Consider the following 16,218-nt stretch of genomic DNA (forward strand, 5'->3'; position numbering starts at 1 on the left):
GTACACTTAAATAATATAAAGCATTCTTTAAATAAACCAAAAATGTATGTTTGCTGGCTTCTCAAGTCATTATTTTGAAGCGTATATCTAAAACATAATTAACTTTGCAATTTTAGCCATGGTTAATGCCAAATTTCATCTGTCCGTTCTGCATTTTTTTCTATAGTACTCCATGTATCTAACATATGTCATGACTGTTAAAACCATTTTACATAAAGCTATAAAACTGACCAATTATAATATACTAGTGGAGCATAACTGCTGGCTATGTGAATATCTGAAGATCATGTATTAATGCCAGACATGGTAAGATACTCATCAATAATTCACTGGAAACTCTACAAAGCCTGTATTATTTGATAGAACCTGAACTTTCTTTGGCCTCATTATTCCCGACTGAATGCTACAAAATGCTTGAATCATGCCACAAAAATTTATATGGCACTGGGGTCACATAAACCATTGGGTAGAAACTTTTACAGGAGTAAAGATGAGCAATGACTCAAAAATGATGCATAACAACTCCAATAAAAAGTATTTAGTCCGCAGAGAGTAAGTTGCTTGTTCTGTGGATTTGTTTCCTTACCGTTATAATACTTAGCAATTCTTTTCGGTCAATCGATCCATTTCCATCTGCATCATATAGTTTAAAATACCACTTTAATTTCTGATCAATTTTTCCTCGCAAAACCAAGTTGATTGCAGCTATAAATTCCAAAAAGTCAATAAATCCATCCTGGGAATGAACAGTGAAAATACATTGTAAACAAAAAGTAGTAATACAAATTTTGTCTTGAAACATTACATAGCTTAGTCTACTCATCCATTGAAAAAACAAAGAAAGACATCATTTGCAACTTAAAAACCCAAAACCCACAGTTGATCCAGAGAAAGCTAAATATCCATATGAAGCCTGATTCATTTTTTTCCCAACAGAGAATAAAATCTCCAAAGGCAACTGTTCATTGCCCTTTTCATTCTTTTCAACATCCAATCTGGATATTCAAGAGATTTCAATCTGCCGTAAGATTAAATATTAACCCTGTATAAAACTCAGTGTTAGTGCAGTTGCGTGCTTAGATCATTTAGGATTACAACCAGCATCCCTCAAAAGACTATTTCTCACAGGGGATTTAAAATAAGTACCTGCCTTTACAGGGCTATTCCAACATCTTCATGAAGCATCAGGGCCAGTTCACACTGGTCCGACATGCGCTCTGACTTCCAGGGCACAAGTCGCATGGCATGTCAAAATCAATGGCTCCTTCTGAGAGCCGTCTTAACTGGTCCAACTTTAAAAAAGTTTCCTGCACTACTTTGGTCTGACTTGGGCGTGATTTTAGCTCATTGATTTGAATGGAAGTCGCATCCAAGTCGGATCATCATCTTAACTGATCCGACTTGTGGCATGTAACTTGTGCTCTGAGGATCTCAAGGGGGAACCACACGTCAAAATGTAAAAAAAGATGGCGTGGGGTCCCCCCAATCCAAGGGGATGGGGAACATTCTTCATTTTTAATCAAGGACTTGTCAAAAACGGTCTCTTGTTTTTTGTAACACTACACTGCTTTTTTTGGGGCAAATGGGTAGGGGTACCCCATACTCATTCACATGGGGGGATCTGGGGTCCCCCTTTCTTAAAGGGGTTTCCAAATTCCGATAATCCCCCTGCCCGCAGGATAACAGAATAACATAAATATGGAAATCATTGTTTTCAATGGTGCCCTTTCACATCAATGCAACTCAGCATAAAGCGATTGTGGAAAAGGTTCCTGCACTACTTTGGTGTGCTTTCAGTGTGATTTGGTCCCAGAGACTTCAACAGAAGTGCACAGAAAACATATGCAATTCTGATATAATTTGGAAAGCAATTTAATTTGTTTTAACCCTACGCTCTCTTTCCAGGCAAATTCTTGGCCCCTCAAAGAGCAGCAACAGCAGCAGGACCCTTTGAATACCAGCCATAAAATCCCATGCAAAAAGACACAGGATTAAACTCACAAACAAGTCACATTACATAATCACACCTGATATGTAATCAAATTCGCATTGCACTAGGGTGAACCAAGACTAACAAAAATTTGCTTACACAATCCAAAATTGTGTGGTATGAAAGAATACAAAGATCTGACATCCAGCGTACAGGAGCAGTACCTCATTCATTAGATTTAATATACAGTATACTTGATATCTCGTAAAAAGGAGACCAAAATAAGAATCGAACCATTTGCACATAAGTTTATTAAGGGATTCAGTGCTGGAAACTACAGGTGGTTCAGGTGGTTTGTGTATTGTAGGTAAAAGACGGCCACAGTGGGATTATCTGCTTTCAAAAACAAGGCCAGTTTATCAGAAATTAAACCCAGAGCAATATCATAATCAATCAGCTTGAAAAGATCTTACTAAATCTGTCTACCTGGATCAGAACTTAAAACTTCTTATAGGTATAGGTATACAAAATAGACTGTTGACTGAGAGCTTCCTTTTTCTTATTGGCAAGAAAGTGTCAAAAACCACCACACTGCCACCTTTATCAGCCTGATGAATGGTAATAACTATTCCTAATGCCGTGAACACACGAGCGGACTTTTCGACCGGACTGGTCCAACGGACTATTCGACGGACTTTCGGCGGACTTCCAACGGACTTTCCCAACGAACGGACTTGCCTACACACCATCACACCAAAGTCCGACGGATTCGTACGTGATGACATATGACCGGACTAAAATAAGGAAGTTGATAGCCAGTAGCCAATAGTTGCCCTAGCGTCGGTTTTCATCCGTCGGACTAGTATACAGACGAGCGGACTTTTCGATAGGAATTGGGTCCGGCGGAGTTCCGACGTAAAGATTTGAAACATGTTCCAAATCTAAAGTCCGTCAGATTTTCGACCGAAAAAGTCCGCTGCAGATCCGATGAAGCCCACACACGGTCGAATTGTCCGCCGGACTCGATCCGTCGGACCAGTCCGGTCAAAAAGTCCGCTTGTGTGTACGTGGCATAAGACAAAAACACTTTTTTCTGTAAAATCTTCTTGAAATCTGTCAACCAGACCTATTTGCTCAATCAGCATCAATGGAACCCTTTTTTTTTGTAAAATGTGAAAGATGATGTTCCACCAAGTAAACAGATACCTAAAATGTCATGCTTTAAAATTGTGCTCACTCGTGGAATGGCACCAAAGTACAGTACCTAAAAATCTCCATAGGCAAAGTTTAAACATTTCTACAGGTTTCCGGTTTAGAGTCACAGAGAAGGTCCTGTGCTAGAATTATTGCTCTTGCTCTGATGTTCACAGCGATACTTCTCATATGTGGTGCAAACACGGTTTACATATGTGAGCATGACCTAAGTCATTATTATTGTTTATTTTATATATTTTTTTATTTTCACACTGTCCCCACATCTCTCCTCTACAATGGAAAAAATTACAGAAAAAAAAATTGATCTAATACTTTAAAAAAAAAAATGGCCTTGTTTACATTGGGCCGTCATGATGTCGTTCCAGTCTTCCTAATCCATAGAGCTGAGTGGAGGCCATCTTTCCTTCACTCATCTCTATGATCAGCTGCTGCCAGTGCCAGATCGGTTCCTAGGGCTGCTGATCATCCAAGTAAGCCCACTGAAAAGCGGCAGGAGGGAGGGTGGACCCCTCCCGCTGCTTCTAAAAGTGATCCAGCAGCGAATCCGCCACCCAGATCACTTTTATTAGAAAGACTGGAGCCTAAAGGGAAAAATTAATACGGGGTTATGGCATCTAGCTGCAGCCATAAACCCGTTATTAAAGTTCAAAGTCATGACGTGCTTTCCCAGTTAGGCGGTTGGCAAGTGGTAACAAAAATTACATCTGGATCATCCTGATCTGTGGCACACTCTGTTGGGGATAAAATAGGTCTGTCTGCAACCGCAGTGCCTCTTATGTTCAGAAAACTATTTTTGCAAAGAAATAATTCTTACACTTCTAATACCATCTACAATGATTTGATTTGGAACAAATTAAAATGATTAGTAGAAGAATCAGACAGTCAAACGCTTTTCCTGACTTTGTTAAATCAGTTGAGGATACATTTATCACAGAGACTATTTTTTAACATTCCTGTTGCGTTGAGGATATCTTGTATGACCTATGTTTCTTCCTGGATTCATGAGAAATGCTGAAATCTATCAACCTGAATGAACAGTTTGCAGAAAAGTTATTGCACAAACTCAGTTGAGATTTCTCTAAAACATAATCCCAGAGGAGTCATATTGTTGGCTATACAGTATCTAACAAAAGTGAGTAAACCCCTCTCATTTTTGTAAATATTTTGTAAATATTTTATTATATCTTTTCATGTGACAACACTAGAGAGATAATACTTTGCTACAATGTAAAGTAGTGAGTGTACAGCTTGTATAACAGTGTAAATTTGCTGTCCCCTCAAAATAACTCAACACACAGCCATTAATGTCTAAACCGCTGGCAACAAAAGTGAGTACACCCGTAAGTGAAAATGTCTAAATTGGCCCCAAAGTGTCAATATTTTGTGTGGCCGCCATTATTTTCCAGCACTGCCTTAAACCTTTTGGGTATGGAGTTCACCGGAGCTTCACAGGTTGCCACTGGAGTCCTCTTCCACTCCTCCATGATGACATCATGGAGTTGGTGGATGTTAGAGACCTTCCCGTTTGAGGATGCCCCACAGATGCTCCATCACCTTTACCCTCAACTTCTTTAGCAAGGCAGTGGTCATCTTGGAGGTGATCTCGGGGTCGTTATCATGTTGGAATACTGCCCTGCGGCCCAGTATCCGAAGGGAGGGAACCATGCTCTGCTTCAGTATGTCACAGTACATGTTGGCATTCATGGTTCCCTCAATGAACTGTAGCCGGCAGCACTCAGTGGAGCCCCACTCCATGACACTTCCACCACCATGCTTGACTGTAGGCAAGACACACTTGTCTTTGTACTCCTCACCTGGTTGCCGCCACACATGCTTGACACCATCTGAACCAAATACGTTTATCTTGGTCTCATCAGACCACAGGACATGGTTCCAGTAATCCAAGTCCTTAGTCTGCTTGTCTTCAACAAACTGCGGGATTTTTTGTGCATCATCTTTAGAAGAGGCTTTCTTCTGGGATGACAGCCATGCAGACCAATTTGATGCAGCGTGCGGCGTATGGTCTGAGCATTGACAAGCTGACCCCCACCCCTTCAACCTCTGCAGCAATGCTGGCAGTACTCACACGTCTATTTCCCAAAGACAACCTCTGGATATGATGCTGGGCACGTGCACTCAACTTCTTTAGTTGACCATGGCAAGGTCTGTTCTGAATGGAACCTGTCCAGTTAAAACGCTGTATGGTCTTGACCACTGTGCTGCAGCTCAGTTTCAGGGTCTTTACAATCTTCTTATAGTCTAGGCCATCTTTATGTAGAGCAACAATTCTTTTTTTCAGATCCTCAGAGAGTTCTTTGTCATGAGGTTCCATGTTAAACTTCCAGTGACCAGTATGAGAGAGTGAGAGCGATAACACCAAATTTAACACACCTGCTCCCCATTCACACCTGAGACCTTGTAACACTAACGAGTCACATAACACCCGGTGAGGGAAAATAGCTAATTGGGCCCAATTTGGACATTTTCACTTAGGGGTGTACTCACTTTTGTTGCCAACGGTTTAGACATTAATGGCTGTGTGTTGAGTTATTTTGAGGGGACAGCAAAGTTACACTGTTATACAAGATGTACACTGACTACTTTACATTGTAGCAAAGTGTCACTTCTTCAGTGTGGTCACATGAAAAGATAGAATTAAATATTTACAAAAATGTGAGGGGTGTATTCACTTTTGTGAGATACTGTATATTTCACCTCCTGCGGTGAACATATCCTAATTAAGCATATGGACCTTTTTGTACTGCAGTGTTAAATTCATGCAAGTGAATAAAAAAAGTATTTTTTATACATATGTGGCTGGTGACCCAAGTGTCCCTTGGGCTCATCTGTCCCTGGAAGAGCAGTGTGCCACTGGAAGATTGCTATACGTGCTTATTATGTCCCTGGCAGGGTCGAGAGCAGCTGGTGATTATACGTTTTCCATCTCACTAACTGAAATATGAAGATGGCATATGTGCCGCATTTGTTTAGCATGTCCCTGGTGGAGTACACCAAATGTTTAACACATTCCTGGCAGAGAACACAATGTTTTTAAAACGTCCCACACTGAATGCTATGTGCACTTAGGGTAACCCATTAACAGTTATGACTCTAGTAGACTTCCCCATATGCAAATGTGGTGGTGAAAGTCCCACTTTTCTCTCATTTACAGTTTATAGTGTCCATAGCTGAATAGCATGACAAGGATCTATAGAAGTTTAGTGTCTGATCAGTAAAAAGTTTCCTTATCGTTTCAAGTGAACTTAAAATGTGTACCATATGTATTTTATTACTTGACTCTTTGCCAGAAATTCCAGTTGGTGCTGAGCTTACCACAGAGCAGTTTTGTAAAATAATTTCCTCTTTTTTCCTCCATTACTTTAAGACAAATCTGATCATTTATACTTTTTACCACCAACTATTACCTTACAGAAGAGTATTGATAAGTGCATTGATGAGTCAAAATCAAATAAAAAAACAAAAACAAAAAATAATACACAAAATAATAGACTTTTCTTTCACAGTACATTATTAACTTAGCCCTTTACTGTAACCATTTCAAGATCAGTGACATATCACTGTTGAAAGTAGTCTGCCCCAACATATTATGCAGTTAGCATGCATATAGGGCTTTTGTTAAAAGCTGAACTAATGGCTGATGTCGCTGTTTAACTATTAATGTCCTATTAAATGTATTTTAAAAACAAACATTGTAAGCACTGTACCTGAACTTGACTAGGTATCAACCTCTTGCATACACTGTAAGGTAGAGCTCAGAGACAAGAAGGGGGAAGCAGCGTAAGGAGCCACTCAGTTGTGCTGCAATGCTAGATGCATGCTCATAGGGAAGACAGCAAAGTGAAAGAGAGGCTCATAAGTGTGCTGCTTCTCCATTCACTGTCCAGTTACAGGGTGAGGAGGAGACCTGTAGATGAAAGTGTAACTGCAGCAGTGAAAAAACAGGTTCCCTCCCTGGATAGAGAGATATAGATATTTAGTCAGGTAAAGCAGCCATCATGTATGCATATTGTCTGCCTATTCAGCTGTTTGCCTGGAGTTCGACTTTATCCACTTCCTGCCCATGCTATAGCCAATAAATGGCATAGTATGGCTCTCCAGTTCTGGGAGGACGTCCATGTGGGTACACATCAGGCACGCTCTGTGACTGCTGTGTGCATTGTACACAGCGGATCACAGATTGGGGTAACGGCCAATCACAGTGGCCCTTTACCATGTGATCAGCTCTGTCCAATCACAGCTGTCACGATGTAAACAGACTTGCCGGTTATCGGCTCTCCTTTCCTCACACAAAGACAACATGTGAGGAAGGGAAAGCTGATCAGTGAGGGGCCCTGATTATCAGTGCAGCCCCATCAGTGACCATCAGTGCCACCTATCAGTGCTCATTAGTGCAGCCTTGTTGGTGCCTCCTCATCAGTGCAACTTATCAGTTCCCATCAGAACAGCCTCATCAGCGTCCACCAGTCCACATCAGTGTAGCCTCATCAGCGCAGATCAGTGAAGAAGAAAAATTACTTACGGTATTTGCAAAAAACTACGAAAAACTACTTTTTGTTCAAAATTTGCAGACTTTTTTTGGTTTATTTAGCAAGTAATACCACCAAAAGAAAGCTCTATCTGTCTCAAAAAAAAATGTCTGGGTACAATGCTGCGTAACTGCACAAGCTGAATATTGCCCTGGGCAGGAAGGGGGTGAAAGTATTGAAGTGGATAAATAAATATATTTGTTAAAAATTTTAACTAGGTAGAAAGGGAGAAAATGGGAAAAAAAATCCAGTTATTTTTCCTTTTGCTATATTTATGTAGTCAGTGTCACTACATTCTTAACCCAGATATTAAAATGGAAGTCCAGTCTAAAGCCCTATACACACTATTCGATTTTCTGCAGATTTTTGTCTTCAGCTTCAGGAAAACCATGTAAATCTGAAGACAAAAATCTGCAGAAAATCTAATGGTGTGTATGAGGCCTAACACCAAAATCGCTACATCTACAGACATCCATGATCTAACACTAACCTATCTAGCCCTGTAAAGAAGAAATCAGCATACATACCTTTTTTGAAGTCACTCCAATCCGGTTTCCAGTGGTGGAAGCTCTACAGAGGACAAGTGAATGTGAGAGATGACATCACTGAGGGGGCTAGGGAGGAGGTGGAATCTTTATGGGTAGAGCTCCAAAGGGATGAAGCTAAGGGGAAAATAATACTGGGAGTATGCTATAGGCCCCCTAACCTGAGGGAGGAAGTGGAGACGGATCTCCTATCACAAATTGGATTAGCAGCAAGGATGGGAAGTGTTATCATAATGGGGGATTTTAATTATCCAGACATAGACTGGGCGGAGGGAACCGCGCATTCATTTAAGGCTCGCCAGTTCCTTAGTGTCTTGCAGGACAATTTTATGGGTCAGATGGTAGACGCACCAACTAGAAATAAAACATTACTAGATCTACTGATTACCAACAATACAGACCTGATAACAGATGTGGAAATACGGGGCAATTTAGGTAACAGCGATCACAGGTCAATTAGTTTCAGTATAAATCACACAAATAGGAGACATGAAGGGAACACAAAGACACTGAATTTCAAAAGAGCCAACTTCCCTAAACTACAAACCTTGCTAAAAGGAATAAATTGGGATAAAATATTAGGAACAAAGAATACGGAGGAGAGATGGGTTTGCTTTAAGAGCATATTAAATAAGGGCATTAGCCAATGTATCCCATTGGGTAATAAATTTAAAAGAGCGAACAAACATCCTGGATGGCTTAACTCCAATGTAAAAATGCATATAAAAGCAAAGGAGAAGGCCTTCAAAAAATACAAGGTTGAGGGATCATCCACAGCATTCAGAATTTATAAAGAATGCAATAAGAAATGTAAGGGTGCAATTAGGTTGGCTAAGATAGAACATGAAAGACACATAGCGGAGGAGAGCAAAAAAAATCCCAAGAAATTCTTTAAGTATGTAAACAGTAAAAAAGGGAGGACAGACCATATTGGCCCCATAAAGAATGAGGAAGGTCATCTGGTTACAAAGGATGGGGAGATGGCAAAGGTATTGAATTTATTCTTCTCCTCAGTCTTCACGAGTGAATCGGGGGGCTTCAGTAACCAAAACTGCAGTGTTTATCCTCATGACACAACACAGGAAGCACCTATATGGTTAACAGAGGACGGAATTAAAATTAGACTTGAGAAACTTAACATTAATAAATCACCGGGACCAGATGGCTTGCATCTGAGGGTACTTAGGGAACTCAGTCAGGTGATTGCCAGACCGTTGTTCCTAATTTTTACAGACAGTCTATTGACTGGAATGGTACCAGCTGATTGGAGAAAAGCCAATGTAGCACCAATATTTAAAAAGGGCCCAAAAAACATCCCTGGGAATTACAGACCAGTTAGCCTAACATCAATAGTATGTAAACTCTTGGAGGGGATGATAAGGGACTATATACAAGATTTTAGTAATAAGAATGATATCATTAGCAGTAATCAGCATGGATTCATGAAGAATCGTTCTTGCCAAACCAATCTATTAACCTTCTATGAGGAGGTGAGTTACCATCTAGATAAAGGAAGGCCCATAGACGTGGTGTATCTGGATTTTGCAAAAGCATTTGACACAGTTCCCCATAAACATTTACTGTACAAAATAAGGTGCGTTGGCATGGACCATAGGGTGAGTACATGGATTGAAAACTGGCTACAAGGGCGTGTTCAGAGGGTGGTGATAAATGGGGAGTACTCAGAATGGTCAGGGGTGGGTAGTGGGGTTCCCCAGGGTTCTGTGCTGGGACCAATCCTATTTAATTTGTTCATAAACGACCTGGAGGATGGGATAAACAGTTCAATCTCTGTATTTGCAGACGATACTAAGCTAAGCAGGGCAATAACTTCTCCGCAGGATGTGGAAATCTTGCAAAAAGACCTGAACAAATTAATGGGGTGGGCGACTACATGGCAAATGAGGTTCAATGTAGAAAAATGTAAAATAATGCATTTGGGTGGCAAAAATATGAATGCAATCTATACACTGGGGGGAGAACCTCTGGGGGAATCTAGGATGGAAAAGGACCTGGGGGTCCTAGTGGATGATAGGCTCAGCAATGGCATGCAATGCCAAGCTGCTGCTAATAAAGCAAACAGAATATTGGCATGCATTAAAAGGGGGATCAACTGCAGAGATAAAACGATAATTCTCCCGCTCTACAAGACTCTGGTCCGCCCGCACCTGGAGTATGCTGTCCAGTTCTGGGCACCAGTCCTCAGGAGGGACATACTGGAAATGGAGCGAGTACAAAGAAGGGCAACAAAGCTAATAAAGGGTCTGGAGGATCTTAGTTATGAGGAAAGGTTGCGAGCACTGAACTTATTCTCTCTGGAGAAGAGACGCTTGAGAGGGGATATGATTTCAATTTACAAATACTGTACTGGTGACCCCACAATAGGGATAAAACTTTTTCGCAGAAGAGAGTTTAATAAGACTCGTGGCCACTCATTACAATTAGAAGAAAAGAGGTTTAACCTTAAACTACGTAGAGGGTTCTTTACTGTAAGAGCGGCAAGGATGTGGAATTCCCTTCCACAGGCGGTGGTCTCAGCGGGGAGCATTGATAGCTTCAAGAAACTATTAGATAATCACCTGAATGACCGCAATATACAGGGATATGTAATGTAATACTGACACATAATCACACACATAGGTTGGACTTGATGGACTTGTGTCTTTTTTCAACCTCACCTACTATGTAACTATGACACAGCCAACAATGGCTGGTAAATGAATGGGAAGTGACGTCACCCATAGACTTACTATGGGGCTTCCATTGTCGGCTGTGTCCTCCGCACCCACTTCCACAGTGAAGCCGCGGGTGACAGCTCAGCTTGGGACGGGCTTCAGAAAAGGTATATATACTGATTTCTTCTTTGCAGGGCTAGATAGGTTAGTGTTAGATCGTGGAAGTCTTTAGATGTAGCGATTTTAGTGTTCGGGTGGACTTCTACTTTAAGCTTCAAATAATCACAGGTACATTCAAATTATTTAATATGTTAGCAAATTTTAAAGTGAAAGCTCACATTTAGTTTAGGAGATTGCATCGTGTTGTACACAAGTGAAAATAGTTTGTTTGCCTAATTTGTTAGTTTTGCAGCTTAGTTTTTTGCAGAAAATAATTGGTCATGGTGTTGTGAAAAAAATGTTGAATTACACAACTTGCAGATGCAAAAACTTAAAGCTTACTCAAACTATCAATTTAAATCAGCTAAAGGCATTTCAGGTGCAGTCAAATAAATAGTGTTTGTTGTCTTATATTTTATTTTCTTTCTAAACCAGACACAGCCTGTATAAAAGACTGTCCAATGTCAGCAGCTTGAGAGTGGAATACCTGCTCTATGTTGGGAAGTAGTAGTCTTATTGCAAAAATCTGACCCTAATTTTGCACTATAAACGAAAAAAGACCGACAATAAAAAAAACAAAAAACTGATGGGCACTGGTAGGCGGCACTGATAGGCAGCACTGACGGCACTGATAGGCAGCACTGATAGGCGGCACTGACGGCACTGATAGGCGGCACTGATGGGCACTAATAGGTGGCACTGGATAGGCGGCACTGATGAGGAGCTACTGACAGGCATTACTGAGTGGCACTGATTGGCACTTTGATGGGGCATTGACAGGCATTACTGATGGGGCACTGATTGGCACTTTGGCAGGGCCAGCACAGTAGGGGACACAGAACACTTAACCGACCGTCTAGCAGCTGTAGCACTTGTCAAGCATCATCAATGGGTGCAGTGTCTGTTGAAGCTCAGTGCCCCCCCCCCTCCGGGGGCCCATGTGCAGTGAACACCCTGCACTCATGGATGATACACCACTGCCGTCAGTGATCCACCCTGATCAAACTGGTTTTATCTTGGGAAGAGAAGCCCATGATAACACTATTTGAGCCCTTAACATTTTCCATTGGCTACATCACAGCCCTTCCCAACCCCCTATCGCTAGTATTATTAACAGACGCAGAAAAGGCTTTAGAAACGGTGGACTGACTTTTCATGGAGGAAACCCTGTTGAAGCTAGGCATGGGAGAGAAAATGTTAGGTTGCATATCAGCGCTTTATCATAATCCAGAAGCCGGAGTGAAGGTGAATGGAGCCCTGTCTTTTCCCCTCAGAGTCTGTAACGTAACGGAACTAGGCAGGGTTGCCTGCTCTCTCCCCTGTTAATCACATTAATTTTGGAAGTGTTCTTGAAGAAGATTAGACAAAATGCAGATGTGAGAGGTGGGCTCAGAAGAACACAAATTATTGGTGTATGCTAATGACATACTCTTTTATGTCTCCCCATGCTACTTTACCAATTTTAGTTTCTGAGCTAGAGGTATGGTAATTTGTCTAATTTCCAAGTAAGCTACAGTAATACATAAATCTTGCCAATTTCAATGCCACCAGACCATATTTCTCCAGACCAGCATCTTTTTTTACGATTGTAACTTTGGGAAGCTACTGCAGTTCATAGATGGGGTCTCAAGAAATGGTGGAACTTGGCTTTTGCATTGCTGGACTGTAATGTACTAAAAATGTCTATACTGCAGAGAAAACTCTACCTCCCTTACACGATACCCATCTCTCTGCCACAGGCGTTCTTATTAGCAGCATTTCTTTGGCAATACACACACCCTAGACCGGCTCACTTGATCCTGTGTAGATGAAAAGATGCTGTAGGCCTTGGGCTTCCTGACATTAACCTATATTACAAAGCATTGCCCCAATATGCATTTTGAATTGGTATCACAACCCCTCAGATAAATTGTGGGTAACCTTGTAAAATGAATTCCATCCGCTGCATGGGGCTTATCCTTTTGGACTTCCTCACTTACGCTAGCCACTTTAAAACTATAGGATCAGATGAACAGAAATGGTGGCCTTGCCCTCTCAACTTCTCCTATGGCCCCTTTGGGTGGCTTCCCATGGTTTGAACCAGGGAAGGATGACTTGTTTTTTCACACTTGGGGCACGGCTAGCGAAAACCAGCCCCAGAAGGGCATTTCTTGTTTCTTGAACAGTCAGTGCAGTCTTATGCAGGTTTTCCCCTGGATGCTTGGCGTCATAGGCAATTACAGGACTTTTTTCATACATTAAACCTCAAACATCGACCCTCTGACTCCCTGGCCAAGTTTGAACCATACACAAACCTATTGAATTCACTACCCTTCACTATACATTGCATGATACTCCCTCTACTTTATACCATTTCAAGCTTCCTTGAAATGATATAAACAAAGAGTTACCCCGCACCCTTTGAACGCAGCTATAAGTCCTATCCCTAGATGTTGGAAAATAAGCCATTGTCCTACTCTTAAATATTGGCAGAGAGAGGTGGAGAAAATCATGGAGGCAGAGAGATGGGTCTATTCCAGTGAACATAAAGAGCAACAGTTTTTTTATATCTGGTCCAGTTGGATGTATTCTCATTAGAAATTGAAAAACTAATTTAACCATATCTATCCCAATGGTTCTTCATGTCTGGCCATGAATATGTGCTACCTACAACACCAGCAAAAGCATTATTTCCCTTTTTAGATCCTCACCTGCTACTGCATACTCAATCATTTATTCTTCTACAGGTCGTAAACTTTACATCAGTTTACGGTTGGTACATTAAGTTCCAAGTGTAACAGAGAGATGTTCTAGTTTTGGCACAATTTGTCGGTTCATATCAATATGGTTATTATATTTTCTTTTTTTTTATCTTACTTGCTTCTGGTTTAGATTCTTTCTGGCTGGTTAGCGGCCCATCCTACCGTCCTGGATAAGGGACCTTCCTGTTATGTAGTTCTTGCATTCATTTAGAGATGGGTGTTAATGGCAGTGTTGTACACAGACAAGCCTTGCCTGTTCATGCCCATTTATGCTTGTGGTTACACTGCAAGATTCTGAGAGATGTATGTTGTATGATGGCAAGTTCTTATACTTAATGTAATTGTCTAACTGTTCCCTATTCGCTTGTACTGTTATAACATTAGTCTTAAGTGCCTGTCATACTTGGTGCATGTCCTTTCATTATTGTGGACTGCTATTTTGTATTTTTTTTCGGTTCTCTATACAAATTATACAAAAAAGATTATTTTTTTAAAGATTAAAAAAAGGTATATATTTTCATGAGACACTTGCATTTTTATTTCCCATTATTATATTGTTGCAGTTTCACATTGACCACAGATCCCTTTGGGCTCACGATCCACTGCTGTCACAGTTCTTTTTATGTGATACTGGCATTTCAACCTCTCATATCAATCTTTTCCTGTTCATCTACTGGTTCTTACTGACTTTTAATTGTAATTTATTTCCCGCAACATTAACCACTTGACCCCTGGAAGATTTACCCCCTCCATGACCAGGCCATTTTTTTTTGCGATACAGAACTGCGTTACTATAACTGACACTTGCACAGTCGTGCAACACTGTACCCAAATAAATGTATGTAATTTTTTTCCCACAAATAGAGATTTCTTTTGGTGATATTTGATCACCACTGGGTTTTTTATTTTTTGAGCTATAAACAAAAAAAAATACAGACAAATATATATTTTTTACTTTCTGCTATAAAACACACCCGATAAAAAAATGTAGGCCAAAATATATTCTGCTACATGTTTTCGGTAAAACAATCCTAATAAGGTTCTTTCAATTTTTTTTTTTTTTTTATGGGATATGTTTTATAGCAGAAAGTAAAAAATATTGTTTTTGTTTTTGCAAAATTGTCTTAATTTGTTTATAGCTCAAAAAATAAGAAACCCAGTAGTGATCAATTACCACCATAAGAAAGCTCTATTTGTAGGAAAAAACTTACATAAATTTCATTTATGGACAGAATTGTATGACCACGCAAATGTCAAAGTAACACAGTGCCATATAGCAAAATATGGTCTGGTCATGAAGGGGGGTAAAACTTTCAGAGGTCAAGTGGTTAATGTATGTTTTTTAGATCGCTTATGTATATTTTTCAAAAACATTTTGACTTTGAATCCATACATCTATATTACATGTTACAGATTGTTCCTTCTAATGCTATTAGATATTGATTGTATATCTGTTCTCTTGCACACTAGCCCCTTGCACCATTAGGACTATCAATTTTATGAACCTAATAATTATGAAACTTTTGTAATACTCCCCCATCCCTCCCAAGTAAAAAAAAAAATCATCATACTATGCCCCTTTTGTTTTATTACAAAAACAGCTGTGATTCTGGTAAAATCTGTATTTGGTCATTTCACCCAAAAGTGGGATTTTAGTTAAAAATAGAGTCTACATGTTGAGCTATGTAATGGCTTCTTATAGTTCTTGAGGAATTCATTCTATATCTTACTGTACTACAATGGGGTTGGTCCTGTCATTTTCGCCCTTCTTGTTACATGGTTACAAAGTTTAACAGGTTGAAAAAAGACACAAGTCCATCTAGTTCAACCAATAAAAGAGAAAAAAATGAAATAAAAAATCATACAATCCCATATACACAATCCTAAACTCACAGTTGATCCAGAGAAAGGCGAAAAACCCAAAGTAAAGCATGATCCAATTTGCTCCAGCAGGGGAAAAATTTCCTTCCTGATCCCCAAGACGCAATCAGATATTCCCTGGATCAACTTTACCTATAAATGTTAGTACCCAGTTATATTATGTACATTTAGGAAAGAATCCAGGCCTTTTTTAAAGCAATTTACTGAACTGGCGAGAAGTAGCTCTTGAGAGAGTCTATTCCAAATTTTTCACAGCTCTTACTGTGAAGAAACCTTTCCTTATTTGGAGATTAAATCTCTTTTCCTCCAGAGGTAAAGAGTGCCCCTTGTCCTCTGTGATGACATTAAAAGGTGAATAACTCAACACCAGGGTCACTATATGGACCACTTATGTATTTGTACATGTTAATTATATCCCCCCCTTAATCTCCTCTTCTCAAGATAAAATACATTCAGTTACTCCAATCTTTCCTCATAGCTGAGCTCCTCCATGCCTCTTATCAGTTTGGTTGCTTTTCTCTGCAC

At 40.2% G+C, this 16,218-nt stretch overlaps 1 protein-coding gene across 1 annotated transcript in view; it reads right to left on the bottom strand.

Annotated features, from left to right (window-relative positions):
- Positions 1-16,218, bottom strand: part of GUCA1C (guanylate cyclase activator 1C) — a 219,304-nt gene that overhangs the window by 132,979 nt on the left and 70,107 nt on the right. Inside the window, exon 2 of the mRNA XM_073616093.1 lies at positions 587-736. Within this exon, the coding sequence (XP_073472194.1) occupies positions 587-736 (150 nt within the window). The remainder of the gene's footprint in view (positions 1-586; positions 737-16,218) is intronic.

This window comes from Aquarana catesbeiana, linkage group LG02 (assembly GCF_042186555.1).
Source record: "Aquarana catesbeiana isolate 2022-GZ linkage group LG02, ASM4218655v1, whole genome shotgun sequence".
NCBI classification, from domain to species: domain Eukaryota; kingdom Metazoa; phylum Chordata; class Amphibia; order Anura; family Ranidae; genus Aquarana; species Aquarana catesbeiana.